General features: G+C 44.3%; 1 protein-coding gene across 3 annotated transcripts in view; it reads right to left on the bottom strand.

Moving 5' to 3' along the window:
• Positions 1-27,769, bottom strand: part of grin2ab (glutamate receptor, ionotropic, N-methyl D-aspartate 2A, b) — a 63,327-nt gene that overhangs the window by 7,575 nt on the left and 27,983 nt on the right. For all 3 annotated transcript variants that reach the window (XM_029850526.1, XM_003972340.3, XM_029850527.1), the window contains exons 5-15: positions 14,308-14,474; positions 14,037-14,171; positions 13,871-13,970; positions 13,097-13,302; positions 10,060-10,174; positions 9,779-9,981; positions 6,397-6,565; positions 5,204-5,357; positions 3,542-3,667; positions 1,949-2,178; positions 1,141-1,301 (exon numbers count right to left, since the gene is read on the bottom strand). In XM_029850526.1, the coding sequence (XP_029706386.1) occupies positions 1,141-1,301; positions 1,949-2,178; positions 3,542-3,667; positions 5,204-5,357; positions 6,397-6,565; positions 9,779-9,981; positions 10,060-10,174; positions 13,097-13,302; positions 13,871-13,970; positions 14,037-14,171; positions 14,308-14,474 (1,766 nt within the window). The remainder of the gene's footprint in view (positions 1-1,140; positions 1,302-1,948; positions 2,179-3,541; positions 3,668-5,203; positions 5,358-6,396; positions 6,566-9,778; positions 9,982-10,059; positions 10,175-13,096; positions 13,303-13,870; positions 13,971-14,036; positions 14,172-14,307; positions 14,475-27,769) is intronic.

The raw sequence follows: 27,769 nt of genomic DNA, 5'->3' as shown, positions 1-27,769 counted from the left end.
CTGTAGGAGAAACACAGGTCGTCAACACCCAACACGTCACAAGCTAGACAGGGACATACCGCCGCATTTCTAGTGATTGTTTAATATAATGGTGCTCCTATAAATAAAACCTAGTTAACAACCGCGTCACATTCTAATGATTTTGATATCTTGCCTTGTTTTGTGTCCTGCCTCACATAAACCGTTTCCAGAGACTCCAAGTATTCCCACACTTGAGAATATCTTTGTTCAGAGTGAGCTAGCTCGCTGGTGTCGTCATTACTCTGATGTGACACGTTGAATTCAACCTAAAGTGCTGCCATTTGTATCCGACACAGTGAGCCTCCCCGTGGAGGCCTGATACATCTGAGCTCAGCAAAACCAGAGGTTTGACGTATGGCTGCTGGCCATAATGAGCTGATATCGTCGCCCTATTCAGCAACAAATCCTTCTTTAGAGTTTCAGAGGAGGTGCTAAGCAGTCTTCAGGGAGCCTCTGTGCAACACGTGCATACATTCATATAAAACACTTTGAATTAAACTCTTGATTAAAGGTCATTTATTAAATACAGCCACTAGATGCCTGCTGTCTCAGAAACACACTGAAGGCTGCAGCCTGGGCGGTCATTCGCCACTTCACTGACTGCAGGTCCAATATTCCTCTGCGTAAACAGCCAATTTACTGGAAAAACCGTATTAAATACTGACGATTCAGCAGAACGCTTCACTTGCACAGTTTAATAGCGTAAGAAGTTAGAAGCAAACCTGGTTTTGATATATCGCATCGATGAATTATATTTACTTTTAGAAAAATGCCCTAAAGCCCACAAATCTGATGAACAAATGAAAAAGCTGTGCAGCCTTCCCTTCATTAGTGTGCCTTAGAAGGCAGAAAGGTAGAAAACTCCACAGCAAATTACAGCCTCTTTGGCAGCTCTTTCTTTCCACGAGGCAGTAGGACTCAATAAAGCCTCAATAATGAGCGCTCGCAGGCACCGTCTGCATTTCACCATCAGCGACAGAAACACTCAGCTAGGTTATTGCAGTATTTCAACACAGACCAGCAGCAGGACCACTCTAAGCCTTCTTTTTCACACTGAAATGTAAACCCAGGAAGATAAATGGCCACTAGTCATGATTGGACTCCAGAAATTTGCAGTACCCGGTCTTGAGGCTGACCAGCGCGTCCTGGACACCAGTCTGATGGTATTTGGTCATGTACTGATGCATATCAGGGTAGTTCTTTCTGATGTTGCGCTCCGTGCTGCCGTTGGGAACGGTCCCGAATCTGAATGGAGGGGAATAGGAGTATGGACTCTGGAACTGCAGGGGTGGGAAGACAAAACAAACAAATTAAAAACAAGTTTCATCAGGTTAAAAAAAAGTCTTTATAGAAAATATGACAAAAACTTCTTCATTGTTTGAAAAGAGACGAGCAGGATGACCCAGATAACTACGTCTGTTTATATCCCGATAATCGCGTCCACTTTGTTCAACTTATGTAAAAAAGGGGGAGAGTCCAAGGAAGATGGGGGGAGGAGAGGAGAGGGGGAAGGGTGAAGTTTGACAGGAAGAGACAGAGGAGAGGGGGAGACTGTGAAGTGAACTCATCAGTCATCATCATTGTGTGTCCACTCTAGCGTAAGACTGGCTGGAGCTCTGCTGACACTGCCAGCTATAGCCACACACACACACACACACACACACACACACACACACACACATGCATGTCATCACACACATCTCTGAACTGTGTGTGCCCCTGGGCTGGCTGCTGCTGCTGCTGGTCATGTTTGTGCGGTGACAGCTATGGCCACAGGGTCTGGCCTGCTGACCCTCAGGGACACCCCCAGGAGAGTCCTGTCTGGCCGTGAGGCTGGCGTCCATTACAAGAGCCCGGCTGCAAATGCGCTTGGTTTATGGCTGGACGTGCATGTGACCTGTGCCTGCGTGTGTCCATGCAACCCCACCTTCTTGTCAGACAGCCCGGTAACTTGGTCCACAAACTCCTCCTGGATCATGAAGGCAGCCAGGTTGGCGGTGTAGGAAGCCAGGAAGATGACAGCGAAGAAGGCCCACACCGAGACGATGAACTTACTGGTGGTGCCCTTTGGGTTCTGCACGGGCACAGAGTTGTTGAACACCAGACCCCACAGCAGCCAAATGGCCTTTCCAATGGTGAAGGATGGACCGTGTGGGTCTGCGGTAAAAAGGCAAAGACAGGAATAAATAAAAACACATCGCTAAATTCAAACAAATATTTTCGACTGCTCTTCACTTAAAAATCTCTGGTTATGTAATAATTCCCATTAGAGTGGAATTTGTCCTCCTCACTGCTGCAGTCTTGTCTCCACAAAATGCTGTAATTCAATCAATTTGACTAAATGCCACTGAAACAAATGGAGGGATGCAACTCTGTTTAAGAGCGTCACAGTTTCCGCAAGTAAAAGAGAACGTTTGACCAAGTGAAATACATTTTTAATTTCTTCCAAATGAATATTTCCAGAAACCTGACACATGTTTTTACAGCCTGGAGCAGCGATGAAGGAGGAACAGGAATCAATATTTTCTTTCGGACCGAGACATCCTGAAAGCTGCCCGAGTTAAGATTCACAGCTCCCAGCTATCAACAACTGTCGTTTTATGTAGTAACACTTCCTTTACCCCTCGTAACTTGTGCTTATTCACTTCCGAGATTAAATGGGAAAGGCCACAGCAGGCATGTGTAACAACAGGTTTGTAATTACAATAAATGGACACAGGGATCAGATGGGTTTCGATGCCGAGAACACCCATATTGTAACCATGGCAGCGGGACTAGAACACAGGGAGAGGCGTAGCAGTGTGTAGAATTTGAAATGAACATTACTGAGGCGCATAATGTTAATTCGCTGAGCAAAAGCTTTGTGTGTGTGTGTGTGTGTGTGTGTGTTATATGCCTATTATAAACATGTAGGCTTATCTTAGACAGCATAGTACTATAAAACCTCTGTACATCACTGCTAACAGCATGCACAATAACTTCCAGATGTGAGAAGCAGCTGTTTCTAGACTGGAAGTTTGGTGGTACATAAAAGCAGGAAAATTGCCCGTTTAGTCTCAAACTTTCTTTCCCATCTGAGAGCATCAGATAAATGAAACACATCGACTGGAGTGTTCGAAGGTGGTATTGATTCTGCTATCTTCTAACATAAACTAAAGTGAGGCTCCAAGAACGCTGAACTACAGATGTGCTGTTCTCCCAGAGGTGAAATCGTTTTTTTGGAAGTCATTTAAGAAGCCGCTTTACTCTTTCCTGTGCGTTGGTCCATCAGGATGGGGGCTACAACTCACAAACACAATGTTAAGGAAAACACAAATCAACCAATGCCTTCAATACATCTTAAAAATGGTTCATCCCTTTAAAATGCTACTCTGCGTCCGCGGTACATCAATTCCACACAGCTCCAACTATAATGTTTGTGAGTTCCAGGGAAACCCTTTAATGTTCTTTGTAGCAATATGTCATTTAGTTGGCTCCAAGGGGAAACTTGAAGTCATATTTCATGGTCTGGGTGTGTTACCTTTGCCTTGGGCCAGGTTGCGGTTGAAACCCAGCGGACTTATAAACTCAAAGAGGAAGACGGCGATGGCTGTGACGATGAGCAGCATCACAAACATCATCACCCAAACAGACGCACTGAAGGGCTCTGAGAGCAGGGAGAAAGAAGACAGGCAGCGCCGTGGAGGAGAGCCGAGGAAGAGCCGACAAAATACGGCAAAACAATGATGGGGGAAGACAGAAATGATGGAGGGAACGGGAGAAAAGGGAGACAGGAGCGAGGGAGGAGAAGAGAAGGAGAGTTAGTCACAGAGAGTTTGACAGAACACATTTCCATATTTCTCATTATTCCCTTGGATGAGAGCTGAGAGAGGGTAGAGGCCTGGAGCGGGAAAGATGGCGAGTAAGGGGGGGAGTGAGGAGACGCTGGAGGAGAGAGAACAATCAAACTCCAAGTGATCTGATGTGCCCTGCTGTGGGCATGTGTATGTCATCCACTGGGATGTCATCTGTGTGTGCGTACATGTGGTTGGTGTGTAGAAGGGCAGGAGTTCAGAGAGTCAGATGAGTGCCAGGTACACTGAACCCAGACGATATCTGAGTGTGTGTGTGTGTGTGGGGTGTGTGTGTGTGTTTGTCACTGTATGCTCAAGTATGTGACTGCCAGGGTCAACCAGCCCTGAGAGATTGTGCACTGAGGTGCCTCTAATATGATTGCGAGAGATACTGAACCATCACTGATACCCTGGCCCACACACCCAGTCTCACACACACCCACACAAATCTCTCATATAAATACACAAAAAAAGCAGTCACCCCTTAACGTACATGCAGCCTAAATGCATCTGTTCTCACCACAATCTTGATTTGATATACAAAGGATTTGATATATTCCTACTGTGCAGACCTCTCTCTCTCTTTCTCTCTCTCTCTCTCTCACACACACACACACACACATGACACATGGCTTTGATACGCAGGGACCAAGACAAGCATGGTCCAATACATCCCTTCGCTCTCTGCCTCGCTCCAATAAGAACACAGCACATTAGCGGGGCGCAGAGAATCGCTTCACTTCCTACTTGTTTGAACAACTGGAGGAAGAGGATGAGGAAGACTGAGAGGAAGAGGAGGAGGAGGAAGAAGAGGAGGAGGAGGACAGAACAGAGTATCAATGCTTTGTCTGAGCTGACGTTTCAAAAATCAGCTGGCACACGCCGCTTGTGCTGCTGCAAATATTAATGTGCTTAGAGTGTTGAGGCCCAAATGAAGTCAGGGCAGGCTCCAGGACAGACTGTCTGAATAAAAGATGCCATTTTATGAGGAGAGGCCCCATCATGTAAGCACTTTTTATCCTTCTGAGGAAAGAACAAAAGGCAGTCGACCATTTTATAATAACTTTTCTAGCACTACACACAAAAGCATACAATTAATATAGAACTGTATTAAACCTACACTAACCGTTGTAGCCAACAGAAAAATATTTATAGTATACGTTGTACTGCACTTGAATCTGTTAACATTACTTAGCGGTAGTATAAAACCGATCTTTGACCTCGTGCTTCGTAACGGAGTTGATTTAGATCAACGTTTGCCAATGAAACATTTGATTGGGAGAATAGAAATGAGCTGATGCTAAATCAAACCCATTAAAAAGTTAAATAAAGACAAAAGAACGCGTTACCTAGGAAGGCAGACGGAGACACGGTCCCGTTGCTGCGAGACACCATAACGCTGATGCCGGTCTCCACAAAGGGCACAGAGAAGTCAATGACCTCTGACCTCTCCTCATTGATGGTCAGCGATCCCACGGCCATCACTGCCTTCTTATAAACCACCTGTATGACATCAGAGCAGAGGGAATCAGCATTGGACGAAGAACATGAGACAACGTCCCTTTGACGTGTGCCTGACTGTTATGGATGTTGAATATCACAAGGACAGAGAATTGAAGCCTGAAATGTCATCTACAGTTTGGGGGCATTTCCAGGCATATCAGATGAAAAAAAAAAGCAGCACAGCTGTCGTGTTTATAGTGCTCCCAATTCTAGCTATACCGGATCTATTCTGACAGTTCAGGGATCCTCTTTAACATATCCTATTTTTAGAATACACACATTTTTGCCAGGTTTTAAAAGTTCTAACCATGAACAGGCTTCTGGCGGTCTGCTTCCGTTAAGGCAGCCACTGTCTTTGGATCATGTCGGGTCTCATTATCAGACATTTAACATTTTGCTTTCAACCTTTAAGGATTTTTGCTGTGGCTGCATTTAGCTTTAATTTCACTTCACTGAATAAATCAAATAAAAATGGCTGAGGGCTGTAATCCAAAATGAAGGGGAAGTAATTTTTAGGCTTGCTGTCGAAACTGACAAAACACAAAACTACTCTCTATTTATGTTATTAGCAGTGTATTATCTTTACTGCTTCTGATAGCATCGCTACCACTAATAATGATTGCAGTAATCTGCAGTAAAATCTGTCAAACTGCAGCAAAAAGCAATGTAAAAATGACTCAATGCACACCGACGCATTTCCATACACACATTTACATTTTTACTGTTCCTCACAAAACCTAAGCTGAGAAGATTAAATCTTCTTAAACCTGCTGTAAAGTGTGTTTAATCTACCTTAACTGCGAGCGTTATTTGCACCATAAGCAGTGTGTGTCCTAAACAGCCCTGAAGGCTGTGGGAGAGGTGAGCAGCTTCTACCTGTTTCAACCTTTTTCCATTCCGCTAATCTAACGGGCTACCGGTGACAGCTTCAGACTGGCCGCGGGAAGGCAGGAAAGTGGTATCAATTTTCTCATGTAATTCGCTGAGAAGGAATGTGATTACGGTGAAATCGAGAGCGCTGAGCGCCGGGCCGTCGTACCTCGCCGACCATGCCGTTCCACACGTTGTTGATCTTTTTGCCGTGTTTTCCGTTGGTGACCAAGTAGAGGTCGTAGGTGAACTTGACGTTCCTGGCTATCTTCTTCAGAATATCAATGCAGAAGCCCTTGCAGCACTGCTTAATGTAGGCGCCTCCTGATGTGCTGTTACTGCAACACAGACACAAAAACAACGAGGTCAAAGTTTCCTCCCTATTCGTCTGTGAAGTGTGTTTTTCCACTGCTGGCTGCTGCGTCCACATCTGGTGGTTTCATCAAAGTGTAAGACTAGAATCATGACAGTGCAGAGGACTCATAAATACCGCTGAAGGGGGGACGGAGCCTGTAACTGTATGTGCCAGAGACTGTGTGCATTTCCCCATAGTGCCTGAAAACACAGGGGTGCTGAGCAGATGCTGCTGCGCTTTAAATAGACCTGGGCTGCGCAGAACAACCAACCCGCATGATTTAAATATCAGCTGTCCTTCCCTTCATCTCGCCGTTTTCTTTTAAACCGTCCTTTTCTTCTTCCATCTGCCCTTCTCTGTGTCTGCCTTTAAGGAGGTTCCTCCCCAAACCTCCACACGCCATAAATGTATGTAAAGTACAGCAGGGAATGTATGAGGACGAATGATTGAGTTGGTTTTTCTGACAGTTCATCCTCGGAGATCTTGTACAAGCGACCTCAGCAGAATCGCTGGATCCAATGATTCTCATAATCTATTAAACCGAAGCAGCACTTTTCAAAAGCATCTCCATGAAAGTTTAATTCCGTCGCCGCCTCAGCGAGGTTGGACACGGCCTCTTGACCTTTTCACTCCCCGTTTCTGCTCAGTCCTGTTCGAAAGGGAGGATTGTGGAATCCAAACAAGAGAGAAAATGAAAGGGGCTCAACTGTCAAAGGACACAAATGAGTTTCGGCAGCCGTCAGCTGCACAATGTGCACGTGCGTTTGAGAGCGCTGTGCAAGTATACATATGTACAGTATGAGCCCCAGGTGTTCTCATGTACGCATGCTGTATACACTGGCTCTCCCCAGCTGAGCCCCCTCTGTGTCCTTATGTCACAATGTAAACACATACGAACACACACACACGTGCACCCCCACTAACACACTCCCAGGGATAAACACAGTACATCTGTTTGATCTAATTCACACTTTCATAGCAACTAACGTAAAGAAAATGGGAAGAGTGACTGAGTCAATGTAGCCCTTCCAGGTGTTTGCACATGTGAACGAACACGCGAATAACTGCGCACGTGGAAAACACGGAACGTAGATGAAGGAACTAGTCGACTCGGCCCGTGACCGCTCAGATTCGGGCTGAGGCCAGAAGATAAGCTGCAGCAACACAACAGTAATTGTCCCGTCAGACGGGAACAAAATGTGATGGATTCTGTTCAAGCACGAGCAAATAACTCAACAACAGGAGTTTTATGCACCTGCCTCCGTGGCCAGTAATGACAATCCTTTCCTATTTTTCTAACCCTAAAGCCGCCATTGGGAGGTTCTGCACAATTTAAAGTGACGTGAACTAAAATAATGACAATGATGAGTAGACGTGCTGTATGATAATGGCGATTTTGACAAATAAACCGGCAGGCTGTGATCAATCGTGGCAGCGATGAGATAAATTGGTCTTCTGCACCTGAGAGCAAAGCTGTCCCTCTCGTGGAGTGTCCACACGGAGCAGATAATTGGACTTAAATAAGTGGACCTGTTTTCACTCCCTTAGATGGTAAAAACAAGAGGAAGGTCTCAAGAGAGAAAGTCACATTTTTTGTTTGTGTGACTGTTCATCTTATTTATTCTGTTGGTCTAAGCTGATTTTAAACCATGACATGATTTTACAGTCAACAACTCTGGTGTTGAAGCGTCTGCGTAATGAGGTGCTGAGTTTTATCCTCATTGATGCGCCGAGTAGATTAGATTTTCTTACCTGAACAGCAAAGAGACAGTTCTTTAAAATGCATTTAGTTATTTCCTAAATGAGATACAATCAGGTAAGAAAGGACTAAAGTAGAGATGGATTCTAACAAACAGGCAAACCAGAGAAGGAAAACAGAAAGCAGGAATCATAAATAGTGATATTTCATCTCATAATTTTGCTGGAGTGTGGTGGACTTTTTATCTGAGAGCAGTAGAAAGAGCAGAGCGTCAAATCTGTGAACTGGCTGCAGCAGGAAACGCAGCACGGATGCAGCAGTCGGCACAAAAACACGGGCTGGCAGGTACAGATTCACCAGAGCCTGCAGATACACGACTCCCAGAGGAGCACCCGATGCCAGGACCGGAATTTAGAATTTGACGGGAGCATTCACTGTTAGCTGGTGGGGGAGTGGGGGATCACCTGTGGGGAGGTAAAGCGAACTAGGGGAGGTTAAAGACAGGGCAGGCTGCAGGATTTGTCGCTGCTGAAAGCAACAATTTACAAACATGGCTTGGAGGGAGATCCAGATGGGACGTGAAAAAGGTTGGCCAGCCTCCCACATGGAACATCTTTCACTTTCTTTCTAGGTAGAGCGGAATCTGGAACTTATTTATTTATTTATCTCTAAATAAAGAATTCAGCATGTTTTTAGATCCAAACCTGCCTGATCTTTATTAGTACTTCTATAAAAGGTTGACTGTTAAATATCACTCTAACAAATGGGAATATAAAAGAAAGGAAGCTGCACTACTCATTAGTGGAGTAACATATTAAACAAGTGCATTCATTTAATGTAAATCAACAGATTTATCATGCCGAATTAATTGAGATGCAGAACAAAGACCCAAACTGGGAAGCACAAGCAATTACACCGCTACCAAAAACACAAATCAAGCAGTCTGACAGATCGGTACTTGCAATCTGACAGATACACAGAGCAATTCATTATTAATGCTGACACAACTTATTATCCATGAAAGGCTTGACGACTTTGCGGGTGTGTGTTCCACTCTCTGACAGACGTCGGGTTAGTTTTACTTTTCCACAGGGACCAAAAAACACAGTAATGAGGGTGAGCGCCATCTCCCACAGTTGATGAGAACCTGATACGGAGTTTTCGAAAATAAAGCTTTAACTTCTCTGTATATCAGAAAGGCATCCATAAGGTAGCAGCCAGCTTTTCACAGGGAGTTGGATAGAACTCGTCTCTCAGTTGTATCTTGTGCATATTGTTTTCTTCCAGCAACATACATTTGGACTTTGAAAGGCAGATGGTGAGTCATTATTATGTAAAGTAAAAATGAGTGGGCCTAATGTAGATCTGTGGAGAACAAAAGTTGAGAAACAAAGGGCATCTGATTGACAACACCGGAGATTTCTTAGACGGACGGAGAACAGAAGATTTACCGAAATAAATTATCAAAATGTACGTGTGTGTTCTGTGTCTACTCACTCTTTAACGTGTCTCCGGCAAGGCACGGAGTTCCTATTGCAGGTGCCTGTGAGGATGTCTACATTGTCCACGATGACGAAAGGTTTCTCCTCCAGGGTGACGATGGAGAGGTGGTTCTCATCCGCATCCTCGTCCCCGTAGGAGTTGTACCTCGGCCACACTGGGAACATCAACGACAATGTTCCATTTTCCCAGCGTCCCATCTGGGTGTTAAGAGAAGCAAATCACGATTTAGTTTAGCCTCCTGGTGATTTTATAAGACCGTTTCCTCGTCATGATACCTTTTCCCACTTCCTTTCGTTATTCAGGACGATGACAACCAGTCTGGGGTTGGCCTGGTAACCATCCGGAGTGAAGGACAAGTCTCTCCCTTCATTCCAAATGTGCATCATGTGTCTAACAACACAGAAAGAGTCAGAACCTGTGAGTGAAATTTGCTTAGCATCTTTTTGAGTGTTGGTGCACAGGAGCAGGAACATTGAAATAACAAGTTAAGATCTCAGTAATCACTGCAAGAGGATCCTCTTCAAATCAATGCCGCGCTCACCCACCGAGCGTGCACGCATGCCCGAGTTTGTGTGAGTGTTTGTGTGTGGGAGGGGAAGAGTCAGAGGCCACATATCTCACCCATCAACATTCAGCATTGATTTCTTCACAGATACACGCTTGAAAGACAAGCCACTGGTGCAACAAGGCTGCCCTTACTCTTACTCACCACAGTTATCCAGCTTGCATACGCAAACAGATCCCTTTGCTGAAATGTTTTACGCGCTCAGGAAAGGCGGAGCGGAGGGGAGCAAATGAAGAAGTGTCATAGGCAGTGATGTCGGACTGAGAATAAACTGAGAATAAACAATTTTCAGGAGGTGAGGATATTGTGAGCGTTAAGACTCAGATAATGGCATAAATTCCCACTGGGGGGAAGGCGAGCTGTCTGAAGTAATTTACTAAGACGACCGAATTTCAGAGGGACAGCAGCTGCCCACAACAGGCAGCACAATTTCTCCAACGCCTCATGTTGTGTTTTATTTGAACTAGTGCCATTCGTTTAGACACGCAGCCGCACAGAACTGGGTGGGTGATGATGTGCAGCCGAAACATCATCAGATTAAAATGGAATATTACTAAGAAAAAAGAAAAAAATCCAACCCAAAAGTACTTTTTGGTTTGGAACAATCAGAGGATCCTTCTCTTTAATACTGTCTTTTGATTTTATGTAAACATCAATCAAACAGATACTTTCAAAGTGCTTCACTGAGCCACAGCTGCATTAGAATAAAAAGAGCAGCTGAAAGGAAAACCCAAATATGCCATTTTTGCAGAAGGAGGACAAGTCATAGTGCGATGAAAGATTAATGAATAAACTCAAGTATTGCGGCAGAATGTCACGATGCATAAAGGGAGTGGTTTGAGTGCTACTTAACATGTGCCCTGGAGGGAAAAATATATGATAATTCCGCTCTAATTCAAACAGGTGGGAATAGAAGTAGTCCCGTCGCAGGTAAAACACTGCAGACTGCACGTAAAGGTATAACATCTCTTTATCCTCAATGCCAGTGAGTAAAATAAAAGATCTCACATGCCTAAATAAATGCTAATTTATTTTAATTGTAGGATCAAAAGGTAAGAGCGCTCTGAACTCACCTTTGTCACGAGCGATTAGAACGCTCTTGACTCTCGGCGACATGCGAAGTCACTTTTTTGTGCTTAAAATCATCAGGGTGCAGCAGGTGATGCCCTTGTCACAGCGCATCGCCACAGCTGAATACATATAGCGGAAACGTTGCTGCAGTCTATTCTGGGAAGCTGCTGTCTCCTTTGATTTCAGCTTTGTTACATGTTTTTTGGGGGGACGATTTGCAGCGGATGAGTTAGAAATGCGTAAGTCTAACACCTTAAAAGTCACATATGTGTTTTATGATATACTAATTCGCAGGTGTAATGATGTAATTTGTTGCTTTTGTGATTTGAAGAAAACAAAATGAACAGCTGCATTGAAAATGGAGTGATTTCTTTCCTCTACCCTATATTTGCATTAGCTGGAAATTAAATTTGGTTTTTAAATTAGCCGCAGCTTCAGAACAGACATCTAAGAAAGGACCTGCTCTAAGATTTCATGTTAAAAATATGGCTGCATTTCCTATGATGTGTGAAATGTGGCTCCATTAGTGAAATACTAGGCCACTGTGTGCATTTTATGAAAGGGAAAAGAAAGAAGACTCTTCTGAAATTCTGCATTGTGGCAGGGAGCATCTTGGCATCCAAAAAGTGACAGCTTAGGGGTTTGCATGGTACAATGGTTTCATCACACAGAATAACCTTTTGAAATTTACTACAAGGGCTAACCTCAGCTTTAAAAAAAATGTGGTAGAGTCTGAGACAGTCATGCCTGTCAGGCAAGACTGACGGAGAATCAAACAGGGATGATAGCGTCTTTAAAGCGCCAAATTATGTCGTCCTCCCAGCCTCGTTTACTCACACTGCAGTACGACTGTAGCTAGACTAATGTATGCAGAACTGTGATTATAGCCTTGCCGGCTCCGAATCAGGGTGGGAAACTCCAACCTATCAGCATACAATCATGAAAATCGATTGCAGTTATTTTGACAAACATGCAAATTCTACCAAATCAGTTAGTGCAACAAGCGGAGTAGCTCTGATGGACGGACAAAAGGTTGTTCTGCAGAGGGTTTGAGCTCCAGTTGAAGGTTTGAGTGTTATTGGATCAACTTGTCAACAACGGTGGTGTTTTATGTGCTTTGATATGGACAGTAATGGGCTCATACTACAGAAAAATGACATAATAAAGACACAATCACACACTGCTACTCATTCTAATGAGACAACCCACAGGCCACCAGTGTAGCAACCTTTATGCTTCCAGTCAGCTTCATATTTAAAATAAAGCCACAATTATATATCAAACCAGCTGGGAGCTGAGGAAAAAAGAGAAAATATTCTCTGTCTGCTCTGTATTATTATGTAAGTGTCAGTTTTGCTTTGCTTCTTCTTTTTGATGGAGCTGATTGTCTCTTCAAAGAAAAGAATATAGACAACGCGCGCATGCATAATGTACATGTAATGGCCTACACATGCCAATCACAGAACCAACCAGCAGGGAAAAAAAGAGAGAACAAAGCTAGTAAATCCAGCTTTAATTTCTAATATACTTCAGTTATCTGAATAGAAGCTTACCCAGAGGTACCCATGACCAGAAACACCCCAATCTGTAGGATTATAAATGATCAAGAAAACTCACAGTGTTCTATTCACCCCTTTTATTAATGTTTTAAAGAATATGTAAAAAGTGTTACCCACCTGCGCAGGGCGCTCGGTGGGAGCTTCCCTGGGCTCCTGTCTGATGCTGTGCTGTAGCAGCTGCTCTGGGCCTCTGGCAGCTCCCCCTTCTCCCGCAGCATGGACGTGGCTGCCAAGGATATGATGCTCACCCCATCGCGCACCCGTGTGTCCAGCGGGTACTCCCAGTCGTCGTAGGACACGGAGATCATACCCAGAGGAAATATCTGAGATCAAAGGGGCGGTGGGGAGAGAAGCGGTGCATGTGGCGGCGTGAGAAAACTCAACTTGACATTTTACCCCAATTTGAAATCTCCATATGTGTCTTTCAAATGTGTCAAGCGGATGATTTATCGGTTCTGCGTGCCTTGGGATGGATTTCATAACTTGCTCTTAAAGAAGTGTGAGCAGGCCATATGCCCAGAAAATGAACCCTTTCACAGATTCAGGTGTTGCCTACAGCCGTCAAACAAAAAGTAACTAAAATCAGGAACTCCACATCCGGAAATATGATCCACTGGATTCGGAAAACCGATCACAGCATATATTTTAAATGAATAACTTAATGTACAATAGATACTGAGATTAATAGGTTGTTATTTAACTCCCAATACACTGAACACCATAAGCAGAATTTCTTCAGCTGAACAACAACAGCGACAACACTGCAGCCACAGACGGTCTATTCCCAATAAAATTTGGATATTCCTTGAGAGGCAACAGCTATCCTTCAGACACTGCTTGACATTTACAGTCACACGCTGCCCTCCTGCAATTAATGAGACGTGTGAATACCTCTGGGGTAAGGTCTGGGTTGCCAGTGGTGAGGCTGGACACGATCCAGATGTAGCCAGCTCCTATAAGGCCCAGGGACCGAGCTTCCTCCAGGATATACCTGTTGAAGAGTGGGGTCAGTAAAAAACAGGAGTCAAACAAGTAAAGAAAAACGAACAACACTCACACAGCCTCATCCTTGGAGCAGTACAGCAGTATTACAGGACTCTGGATCCTCTTGAGGGCTATGTGTGATTTAGAGTTTGGGTCGCCGTCTACAGCGTCGAGGGTCACCACACTCTGCAGGTCCCAGCGCACAAAGCTGCAACAACACACCATTTAATCATCAAGTCCTCCTCTTGACTCCCAATAAAATTTAACAATGAAAGCAGTGTAAATATTTGTGTGCGTGCCTGTGTGTGTGTGTCTGTGGGCATATTGGGCAGCGTATTTATTACCTGTGATCCACAGTTACCCTCAGCGTGCTAATAAAATCCTGGTACCCGGGGAACTTGGAAGTGACAATAGAAAAAACGTGCCAGTCATACTCCTCCATGATGGCGAGCATGAGCAACGCTTCCTGCTGCAGCGCCGCACCAAACTGGAAGAAAGTGGACTTCTCATCCTGTAAGGACACAAAGGACAGCAGAAACCGTCAGTTCAGCCTGAAGAAACCCTGATGGGGGGTGGGGGAGAGCAGAGGGGGCAGAGTGTTAACTGATGAGGTTGTTTTTCCTTCCATTAACTTTGTTAGTGTTGTAGTTTGGTCTTGAGGCTACTATCTTCACACATGAGTTTAATCCCCAAATGACTCAATTTAACCTGGAGTTAAACCCCAAACTGCAGAAACAAACTTCTGAACTTATGCAAATACAGGCAAATTCATACAGACACCCCCAGACGTTATCAGAGGAGGGAAAAAACAAGATATAACTGGATAAATAATTTCAGACACAAAACCAATTATAAGTTTTGTAATCAATCCAAGAAATGTAATTAAAGGAAATCTGAATGTTGTTTCCTACATTGTTGTATATTCACAAAAACAATATTAACTCATTTTCTAGCAGATTTCAAAAGGCTGTGGCAACAACTCACTGTATAATTCCAAAAGTTATGTATAGTTTAATTGTTTTTGCTCAATTTTGGAAGGAAACCAGAGGTTACATGGATTTATCAGGCAGCTACAGACCAGGATGAAGCCCAAAGTGACTGTGAAAGGAGTTGCTAATGATTACAGCATGTATGTTAATGTGACGTGTAAGCTGAATTTCCCTATGGGGACGCAACAAATGTACAGCAACACTTGCCATGAAACAAAAAAGAGCATCAGATGGAGCAAGGAGGAGTTAGACACGCGAAAATGGCTCCAAGCTTGTCAAGGAGACGGAGATAGCTGCTGCAGAAAGATGCAGAAAGGGAATGACAAAGAGAGGGAGGCAAATCTGAGCCTTCCTCACAGGGCTCCGTTTTCTCCTCACATGTACACTCTCACATACCTCCAGGAATCAAAGAACATGACACATTATACATCAAAGCCGTTACAAACACACATGAAAAATCAGATGTCAGTGCCGGGCTTCTCCGTGCCTCTGTGTGCCTAGTTTATGCCCTTTATGACACATATACTGTGTGTGTGGTTTTATCCTTAGTGTAGTAGAAGAAAAAAATAAAAGAGCACTGTGGCCATCACAGGAATAAAGCAAGGCCCCTTCAAAGGTGTACCTCCCCTCACTACACAGCTGCAAAAAAAGAAGAAAATCAAGGAAAGTGGGAAGGAGAGAGGATGAAATTATACTTCAAAGATCCATCTTACTTTTAATCTGGCTGTGCAATTGTGAGTGTGTGTGTGTGTGTGTGTGTATGTGTGTGGGGGGGGGGGTTGCATATGTGTGGCTTTGGCTATTCAGGTTTAGAGCAGGGCGAAAAGAAGGGTTAAAAAACTCGGCTCGTGGCAACAGTTTTTTTTCCAGATAGCACAACACTCCAGCGCGGATGCTAACACGCACAAACACCCACTTACACCCTCGCAGTTACAGTACGAGGGCACTGTACCACACTCACACACAAAACAGAGCTGAAATTAAGCACTCACATTTCTTTAGCCACTACACCGTTCAACAGTCGGGAGAGTGAAAGTGTGCATGCTTAAACAGACGGAGAGTATTCTGCTGTGTTACACCTGTATTAGATAAAGTAATTTGTTTTTTCTGTCGTAATGGATGAATGCAGATGTTATCATCTGCATGTTAAAGGGAATTTGTGCTGTTTTTCTTAATATCATTTCCTAAAAGATGCACACAGGGTCTACCTAGGATCCTACTACAGCACCCTGCGGAACTCCGTGACTATTAAATGGGATGCAAAGCAATCTCAAGGCAGGCTGTTAGTCGCTTTAACCAGTAGAGCTCCTGTGAAAGTCATAATTGTACAAAAATAAAGTCATAATAGAGTAGTTAAGAGCAACTCTCTGCTATCTGGTTTTATGTACTGTACAGTACGGTGTGTGGTCGGGCATGCATGAGTTACATAAACCAATGTGAGGGGGGTTCCACTTGGCTTAACAACAGAAACCTTAAAGGCTATGGTAAACAACTGGTTATTAAAGGTCAGCAATTAATTCAGCAACTGAACCTCAGCAATTGAGTGCAGAATCTATGTCCCTAATGTATTTTCCCTATTAAATGCATCAAAAAATGTCTCAATTCTCACCAAAGAGAGATAATTTTAACAGATAAGTAACCCATTAAGTTGTTACAACTTAGCTTTGGGGGAATCCGGATTTGACGGAGCTGTGAGTCTCCATTAGCCTGACTCCAAATCTGGGGTGAGTCTTGTTTTCTTCTATTTAAGATGAGTAGCAAAGCATATGTACTCATCCCCTCTACTTAGCTTGTGATAAACAGCATCACTAAATACAGAAAACATTTCCATCCAAGCATGTTATGTCAGCAATGCTGATGAGTTCATTAAAAGGTCCATATTAAACAAAAAAACATTGAATATAACAGAGTAATTCCTCTCTGTGAGCCATCATGAATATGACAACTTCAGCAACTACGTGAACACATATCAGACCATTATTCCATATCAATTATCATCAGTGTGCCCCTAATTACAGGTACAACACACACCCTGATCACCCCCTGGTGCTTAGTGGTCCCGCAGGACATAAACAAGATATAAAATAGCCTCATTTGAGCTGGAAAGAAGTAACTGAGGCGATTCTACCATTTTTATTTATGCCAATGTTGTGCTGTTGTGACAGGATGAATACTGTAACACTGCAGTCATTATTTGCTCAATACTTCCCCCTGTCAGTGTGGTTTCACCCACATTCTTTTAACTACATTTAAAGGAGGCAAATATCTTCTCAGGAGGAGAAAAGATGGTGATCAAAGGTAAGTCAAGACGCCACAAACAGTATTTTCTAAAAGACTGATAGTAGCTGCCGGTTGCTGAATTATAAAGGATAAAAGAGACATTGACACAGACCTGCATCTTCTCATCAAATCACACAAGTCCACCAAGAATCTTAAGCATGAATAATTCACACACACACACACACACACACACACACTGGAAATTGCATTTCCACATTATAAACCGCATACCTAGAGATTTACTGATGACATTGTGCATCAATTATACAAATACAGTGAAGTTCATGTACAGTTTTACTTCCACCCACATATGTGCATGCAGCACACACACACACACACACGGGCCCCTTCAAAATGTGGCTTTACTCACAAGCCTGCATGATAATAAATAATACACCATCAAAACCAAAAGAGTCACTTTTTGCTCTCACAAACACACACACGCACACTGTTTGATGTCACATTTAATTTGGGTTTACACCACTGAGATGGAGTAAAGAAGTGTGGAGAGAGCCGTGCACATCCAACCTAATGAAGGATCAACTCACTTGTCCCGTCACCATAAAAGAGAAAAACAAACATCGGTTCACAACAACGGGCCGCCAGATGAGCGTGTGACACAGAGCACGGAGACAACCAGGAGGAAAGATAATAAGAATTGAATGCGGGGAGGCCGATGATGAGGCCGGCAATTTGTTTTATTAATATTTAATTCGGTGGTCATTTAGGACGGGGCAGCTACATTAGGCAGGCCTGACGAAGTAGAGCCACGCGTCCTGTGAAGTAATCCCATTTCTATCTGCATAGAAGTGAAAACAAATTTGCGTTGTAAAAAGTCACGCGTGAATGCACCAGTAGTGTCGCGGCGTTAGGGCACCGCACGCTATTTACATGAGTGGGTCTCTTCACAGTAGGGTTGCAGGATAAATTTGTGCGACGCCGCATTATTCTAGCAGATTTATGTTGAGATTCACTGGCTGCAGATGCACACATCTCCCAGAATTTGTCAGATTTCACACAAAGGTAACTGAAAGAGAATGTGCTTCCACTTTGATGAATCTAAAATTGCGAGCGATTTTCAGGCAGTGGCTGTTCGTCCGAATCCAAGATAAGATGCTCATGGCTTCTTTGTTTTCACCTACATCAATAAGGTGGATGAAAAAATGAGCAAACTAATATTTAACAATGTGTCATTTTAATCCGTAGAGCTGAGCGCATCAAAGGTTCCATCTTCCATCGGGTTTGTAATCAAAAAAACTCCCTCCGTGTTGGAATGTGGGATAAAGGTGAGCATGCTGAAAATGAGGATGTTAAAAATTCAAACGGCACTTAAAGACTCGGCAGAGCCCTCCTTCTGTTGCGATCTACTTCTGTGTAAATGCACAACAGATGTTCTCCAAACCCTCTTGCTAACATTCGTGGCTCTAAATCCACCCGCTCACAAAGAATTAGCACAGGAAAGCCACTTACAAACAAACATGTAGCGTAGCCAAGGAACGTAAGCTGCCCAGAAGTAGCACCCCTGCATCCTCCATTCATGGAGAGGGAGATGTTACAAAGGCAATATGGTGCCTCTGCCCTCTCAAAATCTAGACATGTGGATTCCTTGAAGTTTGCCAGATTCTCTTAAAAGGTTTTTATGTGCACGACGGTCAAACATGCAACACCCAACATGAGCATTTCTGCGAGCTGGGAGCCTGGGCAGCTGGAACAGCCAGCAAACTCCGTAGCACAGACATTTAAAATTCTCTTGACATTAACAAAATGTAAAGCCTGGTCCCGCAGTAGCTAACAAGCAGAAGTCCCTTAAGCGCTGAAAGCACTTCCATTTTAGAACACAAAGACAAGTCCCAAAGCTCAGGTCCACTAGCCGAACATTGACTTCGCGCCGTATGTTCTGGGATTGACAGGGAAGCATTATTTAGCTTGCATATGCTTCCCAAAGCTAACAAAGACTACTTTAGTATTTAACAAGAGCAAAGTCCCAGTGCTTAAGACTACTGTAGTATTTAACAGCCTCCCTCCCCAGACATACATGGAATACAGATTAACGCAATATAAAGCCCCCAATCGAGCATAACCAAGCTGGGACTAGTGAAGCATCAGGCCTCTCTGCTGACTCAGACAAGCATGTAATGGACAGCAAAGATAAGGCGCACAGCATTCACACACAAGCTCAAGATGTAACATGTTAGAATAAAGAATGTTGCCAGATGTTTGATAACATGTCCTTGTTCGTCGAAAAATACCCCAAAAGTTGTTAAATCCATCCAGCAATCCCAAAGAAGCGAAGATTTTCCATTATTAGGATTTCAGCATGTAAAAGATTTAAAATCTTAGTAATTTATTTTTCCTTCATCTCCATTAACAGCCTGAACTCGCGGTGTGGCCCGGAACAAATATGCTGCTCCACTGCAGGTTTACCTTAATTATCGGAGGGAAGTCATAAACTCACATTTGTTTGCAAAAATCCATTAAAAACAGCTTGCAGACATATTTCTGCTCTGAAGAACAGTCATCCATCAAGCCCCTGCAATACATTCCCTCTCCGTCCAGGCGTCAGTCGGGATTTGCTCCCACAGTCTGGCTCAGATTTTTGGAGAAGCAAAAACAAATGATGGGTTAGAAAAACCTTATCAGATTAGCAGGAGATTACTGATTTATTAATCCTCACTTACATTCCTTGAAATGTACAAGAGACTAAAGTTATTGTTAAAAAGCTATTATGAATGATTCAATTGATCTGGGGGATGTCAGGAAATGTTGCAAGAAACATTGCTTTCTGTGTGTCACTGATAAATAAAAGAGTTCTACAGCAGCTGGAAAATGCCTAATGTTGAGTTTGAGACTGACTCGTCAACACATTCTTGCAGAGGTTTGACTTAATTAGCGAAACGCTCGTGCAGATGTTCGGCGGCCGTGAATACGATTTAATTGGGGCTGAAAAACCAGCTGAGTCATCATTTCTGTTATACAGCAGATTCAAATTCCACACTGATTAACAGATGAGTAAGTTAATTTGGTGGTTATTTATCGCAATTTGCTTAAAGCTTTTAAACTTTTTAACCATCAACTGGCTCACACGACTGCTTTAAGGCTGTCGAGGCTTCCTCACTCATGGCTGTAAAATTGATGGGAATACTGTAAAGAAGTGACATCATTCCTTGGCTGCAGGAGGAGATACTGATTGGCACCCCATCAATGTGGCTCCCCGGTGTTTGCGGCAGGCTGTGGCTGCGGCCGCTAGTGCCTACCCCTGTGTCAGAATGCTGCTCAAGGCAGAGGCTAATCACAGGACCTGTTCGGGGGAGATTAGAGCCAAAGTGCTTTATTAACACTTCGGTCTCTGTCCAGGTTGGACCGACACATCCTCAAACACACAAACTCAAGAAGCGATGCGGCAGGAGAAGACCCGGAGAGCTGCACTGCCTGAGTGTTTGTGAGGTTTGGTAATGACTTCCTGACATATAGAGTGTCAGAGAGAAAGAGATGTTAATGTTATTTCATCCCCCCACATGGAAAATGAATGACACAACTAACCCTATTCCTCCCACAGTTCCTCACCTCCCCTATTGGTGAATGAATTTAAAGCAGCTCAAGAACTGAGCAAGACCCTGCTTCCTCCTCCCTCTTCTGGCAGACTTCATTGGCAAATCAGAGAATTGCAAGTTTGATATTTATAGCCGAAGCGCTTTCGGGTGGAGAAAAAAAAAGGTCCTATTCTTTGTGTTTCTCTCTCTTGGTCTCTCTCAACCCACTGACGGTGACTCTGTTGGACTTTAGAAACCTTAGGCCTGGTGTAAAAATGGCAGCATGCGGTGAGTCAAGCCACCCCTGCTGACTACCTCAGTGTTGATTGTTGGACCGTGCTAAGCTGGCTGATAGCTGCAGGTATGTGAACAGGACAGCCAGTCAGGGTCAGGGGTCAGGGCACTTGTCCAGTGCCAAAACAAAAGGATCTGGCTGGTGCAGGAGGAGCCCGGAGGAGTAATCAGACGGCGCGCACCACTTAAGTCTTTCTACTTTTAGAGAAGCGCTGCAGGTGCTGCAGAATGCTAAAATATTGTTTTCTGTTTGAAATCACATTTCCTCAGTGTTTCCCAAGCAAGTTGATGACAAACAGGGGTAGTGTATTATGCTAAATAGCACATAATAAGTTTACACAGCAAGATAGGATTCAACTTCTGTTAAAGGGGAGTTTTCTTAGAGGAAAGCTGGAAAGGAGAGAGTAGGGTCGTGCAGAGATTGTTTGCGGGGGTTTAGACAAATCCCTAATTCTGCAGAGGAAAGAAAACTGGTAGCTGAAGGGGAATTCATTCATTATATATAATCCTTACTCAGGTCTGTGTAAGCCGTTTTTATACCAAAAACACACCCACAACACTGCGCACACTCCGGCATTCTGGGAGACGCACTACGACGTTTGTTGCTATATTTAGTCAAACAAGCAACAGGCCAGCATATTTTAATTGTCTGTTTGGAGTCTTGCTGAGTCTGTCCCCGTGTGAGCCCATTTCCTTCCTTCCTCTATACCATCTCTCCTTTCCACCGATCCCACAACTCGCTCTCGCTGCTTTGTTCACGCGACAGTCACCATCCACGGTTACCATGGCAAATCAATGGTCAGTCTACAGATGGGAGCAGATTCATCCCAGACACACATACACAAACGCATTAACACCTATCAAAGTGCATGTGTGTGTGTGTGTGTCTGCTGCGCACTGGAGGTGTGCACGGGCGCGAGCGTGTGCGTCCACTGGTGTGTGGCCGACGTGTCAAAGATCAGATAAGTAATCAATTCCCCTGACTAATTAAAGGAAGACGGCGCTCCCTGAGGAAAAGCGAGTCTGCAGAATGTCAGGGCCCTGTGTTAGATGCGATAGCCTCACGTACGCACACACGTGCACGCACACACGTGCACCCACACATACACCCACGTAGGCCCAAACACACAAATATACACAAATTACTTTTGGCAGTGTGTAAATTATCTCGGCTGTGCATCTGTGGGGGTGGGCTGCACATGTGTATGTGTGTGTTTATCAGTGTGTGCGCTAAGTTAGGAAGCGTCCATTGGGGGACTTAGAGCAACTGTGTGGCAGATGCTTAAAGCCAGTGGCTATTAGACAGCAGAGCAGAGATAATAGGCTACGGCTGCCATTACCTACTACGCCCTATTAGTCAGTACCCAACCTGGAGACAAAGAGAAAGACACACAAATGGGGCAAATTTGTACTTAGGCGTGTGTATTTCTCAGTGTGTGTCAGTGGGCGTGCATGAGTGTGCTCCACTGGACGTGCATGCTGGAGAGATAGATGAGAGAGGAAAAGGGTGAGACATGAGCAATAGAGTGGAGGGATAGAAGGGCTAATTCACCAGGCCTCTTATTAGCGAGACTTTTTTTTTTCTCCAGAAAAATGAGGTGAAGGGAGGATTGATGAACTGAGGACGGAGGGGAGGACGTCCTGACGCGTCCAGAAAATCCATCTGTCCTGAAGGCAGGTGCTGACAGAGGGAGCAGCGGTGAGGAGGCAGAGAGACTGCGCTGTGAGAGTGTCACACGTTAGGCAGAAGCTCCTGATATCCTTCCGTCAATCTGTCCGTCTGCTCCCGCGCTGTAGCCCGCAGTCCAAGGCTTTGCTGCTACGGCTGCTCCGGCGCTGGTCGCCTCCTCCGGGGTTTCGCTATGTTGCGACTCCAAAAGCGCAATTTCTGCACAACCTTGCAACTGTTTTTTTAATCAACCCAACTTTTCTGCAAACTTGACCAGTCGCTGTAGGAAGGATAGATTTCGCATTTTTAGGAACTTTTTTCTTTCCAAGGTTACCTTTTAAAAATGATTCTTTGCATTTCTCACTTGCTCCGACAAACTGTCTAAAACGACCACGGGGTTAGCACATCTCCCTCTTCCACTCTCCTAGTTCTGCTCGTCTTTTTCTCCCTTCCTCCTTGCTACACTTTACTGAAGTTGGAACCACTGGGAGATCATTAGCACAGGATCAAACCCCGACACTCACTGTCCACAAGCCCACATACACACACACACACACACGCACACGCACGCACGCACACACACACACACACACACACACACACACCCTTTAAGCAAACACACATTTGGAGATCACACATACACATACTCGCAAAGACACAAAACCCAAACCAGGGCAAAGAGAGAAGTGCTGCGGCTTAAAGCCCTAAACCCAACGTCAGGGCAACAGTGTGTTGCTGCATGACTGTTACAGTGTTTGTGTTTGTTGTGAAATTGGTGCAAGAAAGAGGATTGACGGAGCACTATTTATTTTTGGCGAAGAACAAAAACTAGCTGATCCACTTAAACTGAAACCCAAGAAGACACACAAAGCCCACATTCTACCTAAACAGACTTGACAGACGTGTGTGCGTGTGTGTGTGTGTGTGCGCGCGCGCACATTTCACCACATGCACAGAAACTGAGCAACCACCCACACATCACAGGCCCATTCAGTGACTCCAAGCTGCCTCCTTCACTTTCTAGCACACAAATAAGGGAAAGTTGCATTCACATACAGTACATGTAGAGAAAACTGAAATTCTTCTTGCTCTCTAGACTAATTCACTCATGCATAAACACACACACACACACACACACACACACACATACACAGTGCTGCTTCATGACATGCAGAGACACACAGTCAGTCTCTCCATCAGAGGGAGTGTTGAATAATTCAGTCTAAGGGAAGTACACAAGACTGTTAGGAGTGTATTCAGCATTGGCCCCGGGGCCGGCCTCAGCTCTAAAAGCATGATGTCACTGCCATCCTTCTCCTCCTGTCCTCTTTCTTGCTCTTTTTATCGCTTGAACTTGCCTTTTACACCCCTCTGACACCGCTCAGCTGGTTAATTTTGGCTATAATGGTACAATTGATGCTTAATTGGGCCCAAAAGTAATGATGTGTGTCTTCAACCAAGCCAGTGTGCACAAAAATTAAAATACAAAAGAACTTGCGGCCAGCTATGCATGGTTTCTGCCTCCTCTACTTCTCTACTCCATATTTCTCCCACATTCTCGTCCATAGTTTCGGTCCTAATTCCTGCTCCTGCCAGTTTGCCAGCTGTTTTTTGGGATCCGCTGTAGCCTTTTTCAGATGTAGGTCACTTAAGGCAATTAGCAGCAGCCGGGTGAGACTGTGAACGAGCCACTCTTATTTTCCAGCAACAGGAGCCAGAGGCTTGCATCACTGCACGCCACACAAGGCACCTGCATTAGGCTAGCCCAGAACCGTTCTACCAACACCCTGCTGGGAAAATCTGTTTTTGCACACTCGCCATGGAGGAACTGAGCCACAAGGTCCAAACAGTGTTAACCAGGGCTCAATAGGTCAACAGATCAAGTAAATATTTTCTCCCAGTGTATTTTTTTTAACACTATGGTAAATAATTGTACAGAAATGTGGAAAAAAGGGGAAAAAATCCAGAAAGTGTATTGTGTTTAATCTAAGGCCAAAGGATGACAGTATGATACAACCAGTAACCTCTAAATAGTATCATGCAAACACCAGAGGCCATGTTACAAATTAAATCCCGTGCGACCAAAGAATTGCAGAATTGGGTCTGTGTACGATGCACTTCATGAGCACGTGCACGTAGCCCTCATTTAAAAATAATGGCATCAAATTCAGGCGTACAAGTCAAGAGAAGAGTCAATCGCGCACCGAGGAAACCGAATCAAGAGAAGGAAAGAACCCGACGATGGACACATCAGACTCTACAGAAGCTGTTGTATTTTAGATTAAAGTTACTCTGAGTCATTAAAACATTTCCCTTCATAAACATAATCTAAATGAAGCATCTGCAGCGGGAGGCGCTGTAGTCTTCACCGATGTGTCTTGTGGCTTGTAGCACCGCCGGCCATCATTAATTGGCTGTAGTGGAGGAGGCATCTAGCTGATTAGACCATTCCAAATCTTCTGCTTGCTTCCCTCATACCAATAACATCTGATTAGCACTGGTCTGGAGAAAAATGTTCCAGGATGCATCACCATCGGCTCAGCCAGCAACACCTCTGGCCATCATTAAACTACAGCGGGGAAGCGGGCCATTTGGTCCCATATTGCTCAATTCCACCAAATGCACACATAGAACTAATGGGAGGCAATTAATAATGATTCAATTTCGGTTTAATGACTTCATATTTTCAGGACAACTGTGATAAATTATCTCCTGCTCGTACAAATATACATTTGCAATTTACTAATCGGATCTGTCGGAATCTATATAATACTAATGAAGAAGTGATTAAAGTTCTATTGTCCGTGTTGAATAAGGAGCGTCCACAGGTCAGATCCTCACACATCACATTTAACAGGGCTTCCCGAGGAAATGAGGTGCACACGCAATAAATATGATGGAAGACCTGCAACATTTTATTTAGTTCATTGCAATGTAAACTGAACCACATTTTCAATTTGGCTGGTTAGACCAAATCATATGTACTGAAATCCATGTTTTAAATATAAATATGAAAAGCCATTTATAACAATGACTACAATTCCCAATAGAGATTAAACAGTTCTGTAAAATAATGGCAAATGGGGAAATTTATGGATTCTTAGCATCAATGGTTTAATATGCTTGTTACATAAAGGTGGGAAGGGGAAGCTGTGCTGAAGCTGGTGCACTGCCGTGGAAGAATGAGCGAGCGCACCTCCTGTTCACGCTGCATCTGTCCACCGTATAGAATACTCTCAGGGTGAGAACTGCATGAACCGCAAACAGCTGGTTTAGAACAACCACAATTATTTCGGAAGGGTGATTGAAATATCTCCAAGGAAAGCAACTGATTGGTCAGCTGAGCTCCTCAGAATGGATTCAATGCCGCTACATCTACTTCTAAGCATCACGAGATTGTTAATTGACTTGAATGTTTCCTTCAAAGTGTGTGTTTTATGACGCTATTGTCAAGCTCCCTGCAGGAGAAGGGCTGATTGCTACCTCATGATTGGAGTCAGCTGCTGCCTGGAGGAAGAGACTGGCTTTCTGGAGCCCAAGATGAACAAGAACTGGTCCAAGAGTGGCGAGAGCCAAACATTATGAGGAGAAGTTACCTGAGCCGGTAGGCACCGCTCAGTCAATCTGCTTTCCACTACTCACCCACGGCCTTGAGCTTTGGGTAGCAACCAAAAGATAGAAAAAGCATCTTCCTGGAGGTTGCCTTGAAAGGGGCACCAGCATGGTCAAAATGGCGGATGGCTGCCTCAGTTTGGAGGAATTCTTGGCTCAACGTCGTATTTACTGGTGGGATTATGTGCCACTGATCCTAGATATGCAGGGCACTGATAATGCACGGGTGGCTGTGCAGTTTGGATCTCTCTTACGTCAAATGTGGCTTTTGTGCAGGTGAACAGCGTAATCTAAGATCTGTTATTTGGCAGCCACGAGGCGTTTTACACGATTAATCATCATCCCTGTGACTAACGCTGACGGTGTTATACAAGTGTGCCTCAGACAGGCCATCTCATGACACCACACGCACGGACACACAGACACACGCCCAAATCCGCTTTCTCCTTCTCTTTGAAGGGTTCCTACGGTACATCTTCACATCCATTCCTCTCTCACACTTGTTCTTTCTCTCTCACCCTCTCAAATCACCTCATGCTTAACAGTGGCCATATATGGTTCAATTACGCGACAAGCCCTCTCAATCTCCTCTCTCGCTCCCCCCACAGTTCTTTCCTTTCTCTCTCCCTCTTGAACATCTAAATCACTCTGATCAAATGTGTCTCTCCATCCTTCTTTCTCTCTATCCGCCTGCTCTGCTTCCCCATGCTTCCTCCCCTCCTCCCCTCTCCCTCACCATCGCTTTTCTCCTGTTATTGCCTCCCTCATCCTCTTTCTCTCTCTCTCTCTCTCTCTTTCTGATCTGCTCTGAGAGTGTTATTTATACAGCAACAACCCACGCAGAGTAGAGCAGAGCAGAACAGAGCGGTGAGGGGAGTTTGACTTGCCAAAGTGGGCATCACCTCAGAAACACAACAAAACTCTTTCACTCCATCTATGCTGACACCACATCACAACTTCCAGCAGAAATATCATAGTTTAAGGAATACATTCATCATTACAACGAAAAAAAAAAAGAAAAGCCCAGGCCTCCTCAGGAAGAGGTCATCCTTTCTATAGGAGTTATCTACTCATGTAAAGTGAGTCACTGTACTGAGGTCACATAAAGACAAGTGTGACTCAAAAAGTTGCCGGTGTGAATTATTGACTGGCCGAGGGATCTCCAATGCAAAATAACATTAATGCTCAGTTAGCTACACAACAACGATAAAAGGGGTGAAAGTTGAACCCTTTCCTGCAAATGTGTGGGGTTTCTGAGAGAACAACTGGGCATACGGCAGGTATTTTCACATGCATTCTGCTGCACGGTGTCTAAATGATCCTGGAACACCTAATGGAGCCGAGCAGTCGTTAATGTTTAGAACTATTAAGAGCACAGCTCTATTCCCTGGATAAATTTGGCTAGGTTAAGAGGAAAAGTGTAGTCTTATAA

The sequence above is a fragment of the Takifugu rubripes genome, chromosome 17 (assembly GCF_901000725.2).
Source record: "Takifugu rubripes chromosome 17, fTakRub1.2, whole genome shotgun sequence".
In the NCBI taxonomy this organism is placed as follows: domain Eukaryota; kingdom Metazoa; phylum Chordata; class Actinopteri; order Tetraodontiformes; family Tetraodontidae; genus Takifugu; species Takifugu rubripes.
This window is presented reverse-complemented; position numbering and strand designations above follow the sequence as displayed.